Source organism: Microdochium trichocladiopsis (genome assembly GCF_020744255.1).
Source record: "Microdochium trichocladiopsis strain MPI-CAGE-CH-0230 chromosome Unknown B0I36scaffold_8, whole genome shotgun sequence".
Lineage (NCBI taxonomy): Eukaryota > Fungi > Ascomycota > Sordariomycetes > Xylariales > Microdochiaceae > Microdochium > Microdochium trichocladiopsis.
In genome coordinates, this window is record NW_025763551.1 from 1,985,492 (window position 1) to 1,997,770 (window position 12,279).

A 12,279-nucleotide genomic window follows, 5' to 3' on the forward strand; every position below is an offset into this window, starting at 1 on the left:
CGAGTGCCACAATGTGGACACTACGCCATAATGCTGTGCCTGTTTTGGTGTTTCCCCGCTAGATCGTAGACATGGTGCAAATGCGACCTTCCTTGCAATGCATCGCTTATGAGATTATGCAGGTGGCAAGACGGCCTAGATGCCTGATGAAGGCTTCTGAGGCAATGTTGCCGGGTTGCCGTAGTTTGGCAAGTGACCGTAAGCCTGCGTGTTCGGACCCACTGCGTAGCCATGAGGCGGCATTCCAGGCTTCATAGGCATGGTTTGCTGCCCTAGTTGAGCCATGGGTGCAGAAGTGGGCTGGGAGATATGCTGGTTCTGATGATACGGCGGCAGTGAATTGCTTGAACTCTGCCGGCTCATGCCGTAACTCGAGGCGCCGATGTACGGCTGTTGAGAAGAGGGTGCATAGCTGCCGTATGCGAGATGAGACGTGCCAATCTGCGGGCTTCCGTGCATGGGCCCTGTGTTGTATGGAGCAATGGCTGACTGGACAGGGCTCATGCCACTACCAGGCACGAAAGACTGCGTCTTAGGGTTGAACGCGTGTCGATTATAGCTTCCAGGAATCGGATGTTGACTCTTCGGGTCGTGAGGATTGACGTGGGCCGGTAGTTGGCCAAAAGCGTATGGGACTGCAGGGCCCATCGGCGCCGGAGATGATCGGTGCTGGTACGGAGAAGGTGGTGTCTGGTTGCTGAAGCTCTGCTGTGGCTGTACCCAGTTCTGTTGCGGGCCAGGTTGCATAGGCGGGCCAAAAGGAGCCATCATACCTTGAGGTGCAGGATACCTCGCGGTCTGCAACTGTGCTTGTGGCTGTTGGGGATACTGAACAACGCTGTCAGATGCTGAACAAGATGGAAACTTTCACTCTTAACTTACACTATGTGTGTTGCCATATTGACCATAACCATTCATCGGCATGCCCTGAGAATATGGCTGTGTAGAGTTCTGATACATTGATGGCATTGTTTGCTGAAAAGGTGCATGCGGCGGTGCTGCATATTGCTGATTGCCAACAGCAACATACTGCGGTGTCCACGTGGGCTGGTGAGGATGTCCGTAGTACGCTGTGTACTGCGAGCGCGAATCAAAGCTTTCAGAGTCGTCTCTGCGCTGCTTGCTGGTCTTGCCGCGCTTGCCAAGCGTCGACCTATCCTTTCCAGACATGGAGCTTGCGCGAGACATATCTTCGCCGTCTTAAGATGATGTGAATATGAGAATCTCAATGAATAGATCATATAAGGGCGACTTACCATTTGACTCGCTGGCCTTGTCCTCCTTGCCAAAGATTCTTTCTCGGGCTTGCTTGTATGCCTCTTCGCGCTCTTCCCTCGTGAGCCTATCTCGCGTTAGCCAGGATCAGCATTCTCTTGGTATAACGCTGCGTACTTTTCTTTTGTCTTGGGCTTTCCCTTGCCGTCACTGCCTACTTCCGAGGTCGCCTTTGAGGCACTGTTACTCGCATTTCCCGAACCGTCATCCTCGCCACGCCTCATGATCTTGCGTGGTAGCATCACGGGTTGGGCTGGAACCTCGGGCTCCGGCGGCACGCTATTCTCCATGATGCTGGCTAGTGAGGGTGGCACCCGACAAAACGGGGTCCGGTAGATGCGTACTGCGCCTTGGACGGCCTCGAAAGAGTGCGTCATGTGATAATAATCGGCGAGTTTGTGAGTCAGCATTCTGCAAAATGAATTGTTCGGTGGCAGATCCATGTACGGCTCTCTGTCATCCAAGTTAGTACATGTACTTAGGCAACCGTGAAAAGGGTAGACTGACTTGGATGACTGTACAAAGTTGATGACATCCTGCTCAAGCCGTAACAGGAAGATTCGGTCCTTTGGCGACTTCATGGCTTCGATGAGCTTCTCATCCGGATTCTGGCCGTATACCGAGTTCATTGGATCGGCGCCATTGCCCGGACCCAATATTTGTGAGGGGTCTGTAGGAGGCTGCTGGCTGGAGACACCACTTTGAGGAGTCGACAGCCCCTGATCATGTGTCTCAGGCAAGAGCTGGACAATACGGCGTTCCGGCATATCCCCGATGCGAAGTCGGTGTATCCTCGCGACCTCGGAACCCCCGCGCGAGGTCGCCAAAAGGGAGCCACGAACAGAAAAGGCCTCATCGTCATCAGCAGCTGCCTGAACACTGGCACTGTCGTCAGGCCTTAAAGACTCCTTCTCGTCTAGAGCGAAGGTGGTTCCAGAGGCAATGCTTTTTCCATCAAGACTTGGCGGTTTAGTGCCCATCTCGGAGGCGGAATCAGCTTTCTGTGACGTCTCATCTGATGAAGGTGTTGCAACATCGGGTCGTGTCTGTTGTTCGCTCGGAGTAGCTGATGAGCCATTAACTACAAGATTAGGCGCAGAAGTGTGCGCTACTTCAGCTGGCCCCAAAGCCACCCCAGCGATGCCTTGACTGAGTCGGTCGACCACGTTGGCTTTGTTGTCATCCAACACTGGTAAGGGATCTGCGCTAGTTTGAAAGTGTTGCGCCGGTGCCGAAGTCACAGATTTGCCGCCTGCTTGCGAAGGAATCGGGCCTCGGCGGTCGAGGCTAGGCACAGCAACACGAGCGGCAGGGCCTCCTTGAAGGCGGCTGTCTTTGGTGCTCGTCGCAAGCACCTGAAAACCTGTTAGATATCCGCGAGCAAGCGCCAGGTCCTGAGCTTGTAGATAGTATAGTTACAGTCTATCTGTACTTACCTTTGCGAAAGACATCTTCTTCGGAACTGCGGCCATGGTGCTGACCTGAGTGAAAACCGGGCTCCGCGTCTGGAATGAGACGTTTGTGCAGTGTGTCACGGTCGATCAGGACCGTGGCGTGTTGACCTACAAAAGGCTTGCTGAAGATCCGCACAAGAATAACTCAGTGCGTACAAGTGTTTCGCTTTTCTTTTGAAGAGTATCAGATCGAAGAGGCCCTCAGGGAGTTCTGGATGGGTTTGACCATTGTTGTCTTGCCATTGAAAGGTGGGTGCGTGGCGGATAGACCGTGAAACCGTGTTTGAACCGCCAAGCGCAAGACGTTTAGCTCCAGAGGTCGCTGGTTGGTTGTTTAGGAAGGTTGTTCGTCAAGACTGGCTTGAACCTTTGATTTCGGTATTGAGACCCCTACACTGCGCTGATTGTCTCTAGACGTAGCGCTGCTTGAACTGTACGGTCGCGACAGCTCTTATGGGTTGGATATTGTCGAAGAGCAGTGTATCCAGTGTAGTAGTTGGGTGGTGGGACCGAACGTAAGCAGGAGCTGGCGAACGTTGGAGAGACAGCTTCTGGAGTGTGTGCGGGCGACAGTATAAAAGAGAAATCGTGAAACGTCCGGTTCGTGTAGTCGTAAGAGCGATTGATGCCGACGGGGGTATTCCTGTTCCCTTCTCTGGTTTGCACGGGCAAGGCAGCGAGGGTAGGGAGAAGCAGGAGAGCCAGCTGCAACGAGCAGGCAATGGCGCGGGCGGGGCTTTTGGTTCGCTCCGTTGCCAACTTGCCTCGAGGGTGGAGGCGGCCAGGGCGAGGTTGCTGGTGGGTGCCGAGCGGGTGGCGGCGTGAAGGCAGAGACGGCTCACGATGGTGGCATGTGGGAAAGTGGTTGCGTTGAAGTATCGATGGAGCGTAGTGCCCGCGATGTGTGCCTCTCTTGCTTTGGGGCTGGCAGAAAATCAGTCGAGCGCCTGGCCGCCCAGTGGCTCCAGCGCTTGGCTGAGCAGGTGGGCAGTGGGTGGTGGGTGGGAACCTTGGAACGGCAGGCGCTTCGTCCTGTCCCCTTGGCGGGTACTTGCCTTGCACCTGCCCAGCAGCTATGGCAACCAGCGTGCTGCTCGTACCTCGCAAGTCCATTCCTCAGAGGGCCCCCAGCCGACCGATGCGCTGCTGACGGCACTTAGGCAACTGTGGAATCCTGGAGCTTCCATGCCCAGGCCAGGCCAGAAGCAACGACAGTCGGGCAAACAACCTTGGACGGCTCATTCTGCGGCAGCCTCGCTTCCGTCTCGTGCGACGCCCCCATTTCCGCCGACGTGTGTAAGCATAGAGCACAGCCGTGGCCTTCCTGCCTTTGTTTGACCAGGAAGACCGCTTGGCTTCCGCTCTTCTGCGTCCCGGTTGGGCACAGCCACGACTTCTGGCGTGCATACCCTTCTCACACCTCGCTCAGAGCAAATCAACAACTGCATCACTTGAGCTGGTCAACACGCACGGCTTGTCAGCGCCACGCATAGCTGGACACAGCCTCGCCATCTTGGGCAGCCACGAGAGCCATAGACTCGCAAGATCGCAACAGCAGCAGCAGCCCGGCCATGTATCGAAGAGGTCCCAAAAAGTCCACGCCTGCCAGTGTGCAATGCCAGAAATGTCTTAAACGAGATAAGTCACTTCGTCATCTGCACCTGTGCATGAGTATCATCGCTGACCTCCCCAGAACGTCACTACACCTATGAATGCAAGGCCTCGGCTCAGGAACGACCTTATGTGCCCCGGCCTTCCCGGACCCAGCAGCTCTTCAACCCCAAGCTCGCTCCGAAGCTGACTAACGAGGCGCCGCCGCCCTTGGAGAAGAAGTGCGTGTCTTTGCCCTGGCTGGAGTCTGCTTGGTCACGTAATGCTAATCACGAGTTGCCATAGAGAGGGCCTTGCTGGGCAGATTCTAGCACAGCGGGAAAGTGAGCGTGCTAGGAAGCGGCACTTCGAAGGTGAGCTGGACGCAGACGAGACGCCAAAGAGGCAGAGGTCAGCCTCTTTCAGCTCTGTCTCGACAGTCTCGACAGTCTCGACCAACGCAGGTCCGTCCTCCAGGAATGCGCGGCAGAGATCTTCCAGATCGCCCTCTCCGGGACGTGGCCATGCTGCATCGCGAGCATCTCGCAGCCGGTCGCCAGCAGGGCAAGAGATCACAGCAAGATCAGCATCGTATGTGTCAGGGCGAAGCTATATTCGAGACCGTTCTTTAAGCGCCGACAGGTCTGCTCGGGATCGGAGCTTCTCGCCCCAACGACACATCGGAACCGGTGGCGTGCGTGGCCGCGATCAGAGCCCTGATCATGACCAATACTATTCCCGAGACGCGTCCCCTGGCAGGGAGCCTGCCTATCACATAGGCACACGACGTCGCAGACGCTCGCCCAGCACAAGCAGGTCACCGCCTCCACAAAACCGGCGCAGATTGCGATCAAGGTCACCTGAGCAGCGCGGGAGACGCGACAGTGACATCCCGCGGCAACGTGGGAGGCGCTCGAGCTCGAGCCCCAGGCATCGCGGCCAGGATCAGGCAGCCGTGACTGGAGCTCGAGAGCCGCTTCAACGACAAGCACCACGAGAGCGAAGCCTGAGTCCCTTCTCAAGAAGGCTGGCCCTTACCCAGTCGATGAACACGTCACGTTGAAGTGCCCCCACGACCTCACTATTGGAGCTCGCGGTGCGGAAATTTCCCATCCAAAGGACAGCCTATGATCTTATAATGTATATATATTGTAGTGTTGACCACATGTCGTGCGTCTAATTGTGTTCTGCGTGATCCATATAACAAAACCTTTTCCAGCCCAACGCCATGCCATGCAAAAGAGTAACTGTGTAACGCAACAAGGGCCCTCGCTGGATTGTAGGGGGGAATCCCGCAAAGCGGCCATCAAACCAGATCCTCGTCCTGGGACTCCCTTTGACCCTCCTCCTGCTCCTCTCGCTCCCGCTGCCTCAGCCCTTCCACGAGCGCATCACCGTCAACATTCGCGCCATCACCTAAGACTGCACCCGCACTTGTGCCCGGTGCCGAGCCTGCTTTCGCGGAACTGGCAATCCTCTCCCTCACCAGCTTCGCAATGGCATTGTCGGTTCGCACATTGAGGATCTCGAGCTTCTTGTCTAGATCGCGCTTGAGATCCCAATTGGGCTTCTTGGGCTGCAGCTTGAATAGATCGATGCCCTTGTCCGCGTCCTTGGCATCCTCTGCAGCCTTCGCTCTGAGATCCCTCTCGACCGCCGCGGCCTGCTCCTCGAGCGTGGGGCCCTCCATGCCCAGCGTGGGCGGCGCCTCGAAGCCCAGCTTCGCGCCGCGTGTTTCCGGGTCGTAGTTGCGCCCGCTGATGTGTCGGAGCGCGAGGTTGGACTCGTCGTCTTGTGACGGGCCGTTGCCATTGCTATCTGCCATGGTCTCGTCTTGCGGCTGCTCGCCATCGTCTGATTGTACTTTGGCCTGTGCTGGCGCAGATGCCTCGCGGTCGGATTCTGGCGCGACGTGCTCGTCTGCTGGCTGTTTGCGCTTCAGGTTCTTGAGCTTGGCGAGGCGGGCCTTGCGATCGTCGGTCGCGGCGCTGAGGGACGCGAGGGACGACATTGTGGCTGCTGACAAGGGTTTTTCTATGTGTTATTCCCTGGCCGAGGTCTCTGGTGGATTATGGTGTTCCGGCAATCGATCTGAGCTGTCTGGAAGTGAATGGCGTCTTGTGTGATGGTCATCAAAAGTGGCAGTTGTGAATAGTGGAGGCTGCTTTCCAGCCGCCAGAACTCCAGCTGTGACGCGCCGCCCGCGCTTGCGCCCGCTGCAAAAAAGTCGGCCGATAAGCCCGCCCAAGCGTGATAAAACCTCCAGCTTGGAGGATCCCTGCCAGAACACTTACAACTAGGACCCCCCGTGTTGAACTTCTTGCATTTCAGAGGACGCATTAGCGACAACTTCCAAGCGCTTTTTACACGAGGTGCTCCCACAATCCCCGACTTGGCCGCCCTTCGCAGGCCTCGAAAACACTCACGAGAAAACCACCATCCCTGCCGAATCTCACCATCCTGCCCTTCTTCGAAGCAGGCTGGCTGCGGGCACGAGTCCTTCGCCATGCCGCAATATCAAGACGCATCGTAGTCTCGAGCACTGCTCTGCGCATAGCCGTACGGAGGCACCCGACCAGGCGATCCGACGATGCCAGCCTCCCTCTTCTGCCGGCAGTGCCTCGGCCGTCTTCCCCGCCATCATGGATTTCGACCTGGCCCACAAGCCCAGTCCCAAGTGAGAGCACGCTTGCATACACAATTGGCGACAGCCGCACCCACGACGACCAATATCTTCTCCGAAGACCTCGAATATCCTCAGCCAGCATCATACAGCGGACGGACACAAAATGGCTCAGGGACCACGGATTCGGCTGAGAACCGGCGAGGCCAAGAGCCGGATCTGGGGAGAACAGCGAGCCACTACGGAGATCTCACAAAGCCGACCGCCTCAAACTCATGGAAGGGCGAATTGAAAAAGTTCGTACCTGCAGTTCGCGCTCACTCGGTGGGACTACAGGGTCCAGCACAGAACCTGCGGGACCTGAAAGCCAAGCTGTTCACTGCCAATGGTCGCTTCGACAGAATCAGCGACGACATCCAGAGATGGTACAAGCTATCGGACGCCGAACTGCGCCAGACGCTATCGCAGCTTGGCAGGCTGTTATGGGGAGAATCAACGGAAGGCGCGGCGGCCAAGATCGACCAGTTCCACATATGGAAGTTGGACTTTGCACATTACATGTCGCAGATTGGCGATGCGAACCCGTCCGTTGACTTTCACGATCCGAATATCAAGGAGATGGTAGACTTGCTGGCAGAGAACTACACATTATTTGAAGCTTTCTGGCATCGGCTCGACCATACCAAGCGAAAACTGCTCTGGCCTCGAATGGTTGGTTGTGCCATGTCCATGCGTCCTGCGCCTCTCTTGGCTCTCGTTCGCGCGACCTTCACCCCTGACTCCTGTCCGAACTATATTCTCGAAGATATTGTCCATTTCCTAGACCAGTACAGCAGAGTATGGGACACGCCAGCCATGGCCGATTCCAGAAACGACGCCACCAAAGCCGCCGAGTTTCTGCTCCGCCACGCGCCTTACCGATACATACAGTTGAGCCAGAATTCGCTGCTCCAGGTCATGCAGCGCCAGTCCCACGAAAGAAACCCAAATCGGGTATGGGAGTATTATGAGAAGTCGAAGGAGCTCGGCCAGCACTACACGCAGCATACGCTGCTGCACGTGGCAAGTCGACTCGCAAAATCGCCCACACAGAAAGCGCGCGTTCTTGAGGTATTTCGACATCTCAAGACTCTGCCAGGTTTCGATATCAACGCGCCAGAGCCAGCAAGCGTATGCACGACATTGCTCACCATACAGAAGGACGGCCCGCTTCCAGAGGGCCAGGCTGAGCCAGATCACCTCTTCAAATCTCTGCTAGACATGGGGCTCAACCCGAACCTCATCGGCTGGTCGGCCCTTATGCATAATTTCTGTGCGCGGGGACATCTCGACACAGGCTGGAAGGTGTTTGACATGATGTGCCAGCGAGGCGTGCAGCCTGACGCAACAGCGCTGGCGATATTGATGCACAGGTCCAAGCTTGATCGCAACATCCCGTCGGCGCGCAACGTCTTGCGCGTGGCCATGGCCAGCAATACCTGGTCGCCGGGACTTATAAACAACTTCTTAGGCACTCTTTTTTACGCCAACGAAGACCAGATTCTAGGGGGCCGGCAGCGAAAGTCCAACAGTGCGTGGCGCCCCATGGTTCAGCTCTACTCGAAATTCTTCGACCTGGCGCCATTGCAGCAACTCACCATGTTTCCGCTCGAAAACATCGTGGTCTCGCGCGGAGCGCTACGGGGCCACGACACCGAGCTCACAGACATGGCGGCGTCGATCAAGCCCCTGCGAGATTCTGAGCTTATGCAGCCCGACACCAACACTCTGATGCTCATGTTTACTGCCCACATGCGCTCGATCCGCAATCCGATTGCGCTGCGGCGCTACTACCGACTGTTCCAGCGGCTGCAGGAACAGGAGCACCCCCCGTCACTCTTTGTGCGTCTGCTCCAAGACCACGGCACTCGCGTACACGACGTGTTTGTGCAGGCATTGATGCAATTCCGCGCGAGCATACCCTACGCTCTCGACATCGTCTTGAAGATGGTTCGGCGTGGTAGCTTTGCACTGAAAGATGAGAAGCGCAGGTGGAAATACCAGCCACCCTCTGTCCACACCTGGACCATTCTCATGAACGGCTTCAAGAACCATCGGGAAGCCACAGACGCCATGAGGATCCTCGACCTGATGACCCGCATTGGCGGCGTCCAGCCGAGCTCCGCCACGTGGAACATCTTGCTCGCCGCCTATGCAAAGCAGGGCAGTCTCGCGACTATCGTCGACATTGTAAGCTGCCTCGAGGCAGCTGGACACGACGGATCTAGCGAGAGAACATTCGAGTCGTTCCGGTTCCTGAGACCGCAGGACCGAGGCCGCATCGTCGAGCTGCTGGACGCGCGGAGGACGGAGCTTGCGGCCACTGCGGCAGTGCAGAGCTTTGACAGGAAAGAGCCGTCCGACGGGCGGCTCTCGGAGCCCGAGCGGAAACGGCGCATCCAGAACCTCATTGCGCGCGTCCTCGGGCGGTACGAGCTGGCCGAGAGCACCGGTCGTGCTTCGCATACTCGGGGAAGCACCGACCTAGAACTCGCCACAATGACTTTTGAGCGGATGAAGAAGCGGTGGAAGGCGCTCGGGGCGGCGCGCCGGCCGAGCGGGAAGATGGACTACAAGCATGCCAATGCCTTGTGGCGTCAGCGGCAAGCAGCAAAGCGTACGGAACGCTTCTGACGAGCTTTGTGCGTGTGGCAAAGTCGGCAAAGGGGGTTTTTTAGAAAAAGCTTGGCCTGTAACGATATTGTAACGAGTAAGGGAAGAGGATGAGAGGTCTTGCTTGAGAGCAGGCAGAGACTATGTATTTAGCATGCATGCATGCATGCCCTTGGGCCGGGCGGTATTTACATACATGTGGCGTCCAGCGAGCGGGCTGTACATATATACATACATACTTAGTTACGAGATACGAAAAGCAAAGACATGCGGATACCCAAGCTCGGATGCTCGAGTAAATCATGGTGTTGCTGCTGCGGCTGCTGCTGCTGCTATAAACGGCAATATCTCCGCTGTCAAAGTCCGCTCATTGGGAGGGGAGGGGCGCGCCTTGTCGGCAAGGACGGGGACGTCGAGTGTTGTGTGTGGGCCGCATCGCAATCACGGACTTTTACTCGGACTGCTGTTCTCATGGAATGCGATGCACAGTCCAGCGTATTACGCTTGACAATTCTCATCCCATTTCCAGGGCGAATTCACAATCCAGCGGAAAGACCTTGCATCCGAACCTTGTTCCCCCGGGAGTACCTGCGCACACTCACTCTGCTCTCTCCTGTCAGCACCACCACTGCCTGGAACCTTTTCGTCATACACGCCGCTCATCAACTCTTTTCTTCTACTGTCCAGCGCAGTGGCAGGGAAACAACAAACAATGGCGGCCCGGGCGAAGCAGCAGCAGCCGGTGCCCAAGCCCGATGCCGCGGTCGCAGCCAAACAGCCAGCAGCACCAGCACCAGCAGCGTCAGCGGCAGACTCGTACCTGATCCTGTACAACTCGCTCTCGCTGCTGCTGTGGGCGTACATCCTCTACACCACGTCCCAGCTGCTGCTGGTCGAGCACTGGCCGGACCTCACCGCCGGCAACGCGGCGACATGGGAGCTGCTGCACGGCTTCGCGCTGACGACCGAGTCCCTCGCGGCCCTCGAGGTCCTGCACGCGGCGCTCGGCCTCGTCCGCGCCAGCCCGCTCACCACGGCCCTGCAGGTCGCCGGGCGCAACACGGTGCTCTGGGCCGTCGCCAGGAACTACCCGGACGTCATGGCGCGGGGCGTCGGCTGCGGCTACGCGGCCCTCCTCCTCGCGTGGAGCGCCGCAGAGGTCGTCCGCTACAGCTACTTTGTCGTCGCCCTGCTCGGCAAGGTCCAGGGTGGCGAGGCCGCAGGGCATGCCGTGCCGCCGTGGTTGGTCTGGATTAGGTGAGTGGTTTACTTCTTTCTCTTCTTTTATTTTCTTCTTCTTCTCCTCGCGATAATGGGACTTCTTTCTGCGTGTGTGCGTGTGTGTGAGGGGAATCCGTGGTCGTCTTGCACATGGCTCCCGTGCGGCCAATGTGCATGGTTCTCCTTGTCAACTCCTTCCTCTTCTTCTTCTCCTGACACGAGGAGGGCGGCGGAATACTTGCGCCATAGATGATGGTGTTGTCGGCAGAGACGACATTTCACCCAACGCTTCCAGTCTTCCCCCTTCCCCCTTCCCCATTTCCACACACACACACACACACAGGCACACACACACAAAACTGAGCCATTATTTGATGAGACTGCTAACCCCACAAACGCAAACACAAGATACACAATGTTCATCCCGCTCTACCCGGCCGGCATCCTCTCCGAGTGCTGGCTCATCTACCACGTCATCGCGCCCTCGAGGCACCGCCAGGCATACTACCAGTACCTCCTCTGGTTCGGCCTGCTCATCTACATTCCCGGTACGTTCTCATGTCTATCTTATCTTCATAAGTATACCTACCTACTTAGGTATAAGTCCACACACACACACACACACACACAAAAAAAAAAGACCCTCGTTGTTCTTCCCTTCTCTACCTAGTGACAAGGCCCCCGGGCTTGAACTGACACACACCATCCGCTCCCATCCAGCCTCGTACATCCTCGGTACACATATGTTTGCCCAGCGTCGTAAGATGCTCCGCGGCACGTCCAAGGCCAAGGCCACTACAGTCAAGCGCTCATAAGGGGGGGAGGTCTCACTTGTTCTTTCCTCTTCTCTCTTCTCTCTTCTCTCCTCCTCTCTCTGCGCCGCCCATTTCCAACCTCCCTAGCGCGGAGGTGGAAGCCCTGAGACCATTTCCAGAAGAAGAAGAAGAAGAAGAAGAAGAAGAAGAAGAAGAAGAAGAAGAAGAAGGAAACCACTCGCTTGTACGGGGGGCAGATAGAAAAGGAGAAGGAGGAACTCTGGTCAGGGGTACATGAAAGTTCAAAGTGGCTGTGCTGGACTGTTGAAACCTGGTCGGACAGTCAGACACTCAGAGTTGTTCTCGCACATTTTCCAGGTTTCGCGCGCGCACGAGGGAAAAATAAGACACAGAAGTCCAGAAGAAATGGCGGTGCTAGGCAAGGATCGACGAGAAGCTTTCCCCGCCCAGCGCGCTTGTATGGGTTTTTAGAACTGCATGTACATGATTCGAGAGTTGTATTATAATAGAGGCAATATCACGACGTGATCGCCAGCAGCCCGCTCGTGGAAGTCATCTTTCCCGGCCTCCCACCCACCCACACTCCACCGTCAAATGCCGAATATTTGCCCCTCCCCATTTGTTTTGACAGAGAACAAGCATCGCTAGCTACCCGGAAAAGAAAAAAACCCGGACACAAAACCTCCTT

General features: G+C 56.7%; 5 protein-coding genes across 5 annotated transcripts; 3 read left to right on the plus strand and 2 right to left on the minus strand.

Moving 5' to 3' along the window:
• Positions 1–135: 135 nt before the first annotated feature.
• B0I36DRAFT_365878 (uncharacterized protein) lies at positions 136–2,747 on the minus strand (the record flags this gene model as incomplete). Its single annotated transcript, XM_046159210.1, has 6 exons — positions 136–828; positions 883–1,199; positions 1,257–1,342; positions 1,393–1,728; positions 1,783–2,630; positions 2,712–2,747. 6 exons carry the CDS (start codon positions 2,745–2,747, stop codon positions 136–138), a joined length of 2,316 nt encoding a protein of 771 aa, XP_046009508.1.
• A 1,187-nt stretch (positions 2,748–3,934) lies between these two features.
• Positions 3,935–5,447, plus strand: B0I36DRAFT_330315 (zinc knuckle-domain-containing protein). Its single transcript, XM_046154822.1, has 3 exons — positions 3,935–4,367; positions 4,426–4,561; positions 4,626–5,447. The coding sequence occupies exons 1-3, from the start codon at positions 4,301–4,303 to the stop codon at positions 5,380–5,382; spliced, it is 960 nt and encodes a 319-aa protein (XP_046009509.1). The 5' UTR covers positions 3,935–4,300; the 3' UTR covers positions 5,383–5,447.
• Positions 5,448–6,477, minus strand: B0I36DRAFT_330317 (cwf18 pre-mRNA splicing factor-domain-containing protein). Its single transcript, XM_046154823.1, has one exon. It carries the CDS (start codon positions 6,328–6,330, stop codon positions 5,626–5,628), a length of 705 nt encoding a protein of 234 aa, XP_046009510.1. The 5' UTR covers positions 6,331–6,477; the 3' UTR covers positions 5,448–5,625.
• Positions 6,478–6,625: 148 nt separating this feature from the next.
• Positions 6,626–9,876, plus strand: B0I36DRAFT_330318 (uncharacterized protein). The gene has a single exon (XM_046154824.1). It carries the CDS (start codon positions 6,910–6,912, stop codon positions 9,613–9,615), a length of 2,706 nt encoding a protein of 901 aa, XP_046009511.1. The 5' UTR covers positions 6,626–6,909; the 3' UTR covers positions 9,616–9,876.
• A 162-nt stretch (positions 9,877–10,038) lies between these two features.
• B0I36DRAFT_330319 (tyrosine phosphatase-like protein) lies at positions 10,039–11,771 on the plus strand. The gene is made up of 3 exons (XM_046154825.1): positions 10,039–10,851; positions 11,224–11,363; positions 11,536–11,771. The coding sequence occupies exons 1-3, from the start codon at positions 10,307–10,309 to the stop codon at positions 11,628–11,630; spliced, it is 780 nt and encodes a 259-aa protein (XP_046009512.1). The 5' UTR covers positions 10,039–10,306; the 3' UTR covers positions 11,631–11,771.
• Positions 11,772–12,279: the final 508 nt, after the last annotated feature.

Excerpts from the sequence above, each read along its gene's own strand:
- B0I36DRAFT_330315 (XM_046154822.1), top strand. The coding sequence starts at position 4,301 with ATGTATCGAAGAGGTCCCAAAAAGTCCACGCCTGCCAGTGTGCAATGC. Across the intron at positions 4,368-4,425 it reads CCAGAAATGTCTTAAACGAG|GTCACTACACCTATGAATGC; the intron begins ATAAGTCACTTC and ends CCTCCCCAGAAC. Across the intron at positions 4,562-4,625 it reads CCGCCGCCCTTGGAGAAGAA|AGAGGGCCTTGCTGGGCAGA; the intron begins GTGCGTGTCTTT and ends GAGTTGCCATAG.
- B0I36DRAFT_330317 (XM_046154823.1), bottom strand. The coding sequence starts at position 6,330 with ATGTCGTCCCTCGCGTCCCTCAGCGCCGCGACCGACGATCGCAAGGCC.
- B0I36DRAFT_330318 (XM_046154824.1), top strand. The coding sequence starts at position 6,910 with ATGCCAGCCTCCCTCTTCTGCCGGCAGTGCCTCGGCCGTCTTCCCCGC.
- B0I36DRAFT_330319 (XM_046154825.1), top strand. The coding sequence starts at position 10,307 with ATGGCGGCCCGGGCGAAGCAGCAGCAGCCGGTGCCCAAGCCCGATGCC. Across the intron at positions 10,852-11,223 it reads CCGTGGTTGGTCTGGATTAG|ATACACAATGTTCATCCCGC; the intron begins GTGAGTGGTTTA and ends CGCAAACACAAG. Across the intron at positions 11,364-11,535 it reads CCTGCTCATCTACATTCCCG|CCTCGTACATCCTCGGTACA; the intron begins GTACGTTCTCAT and ends GCTCCCATCCAG.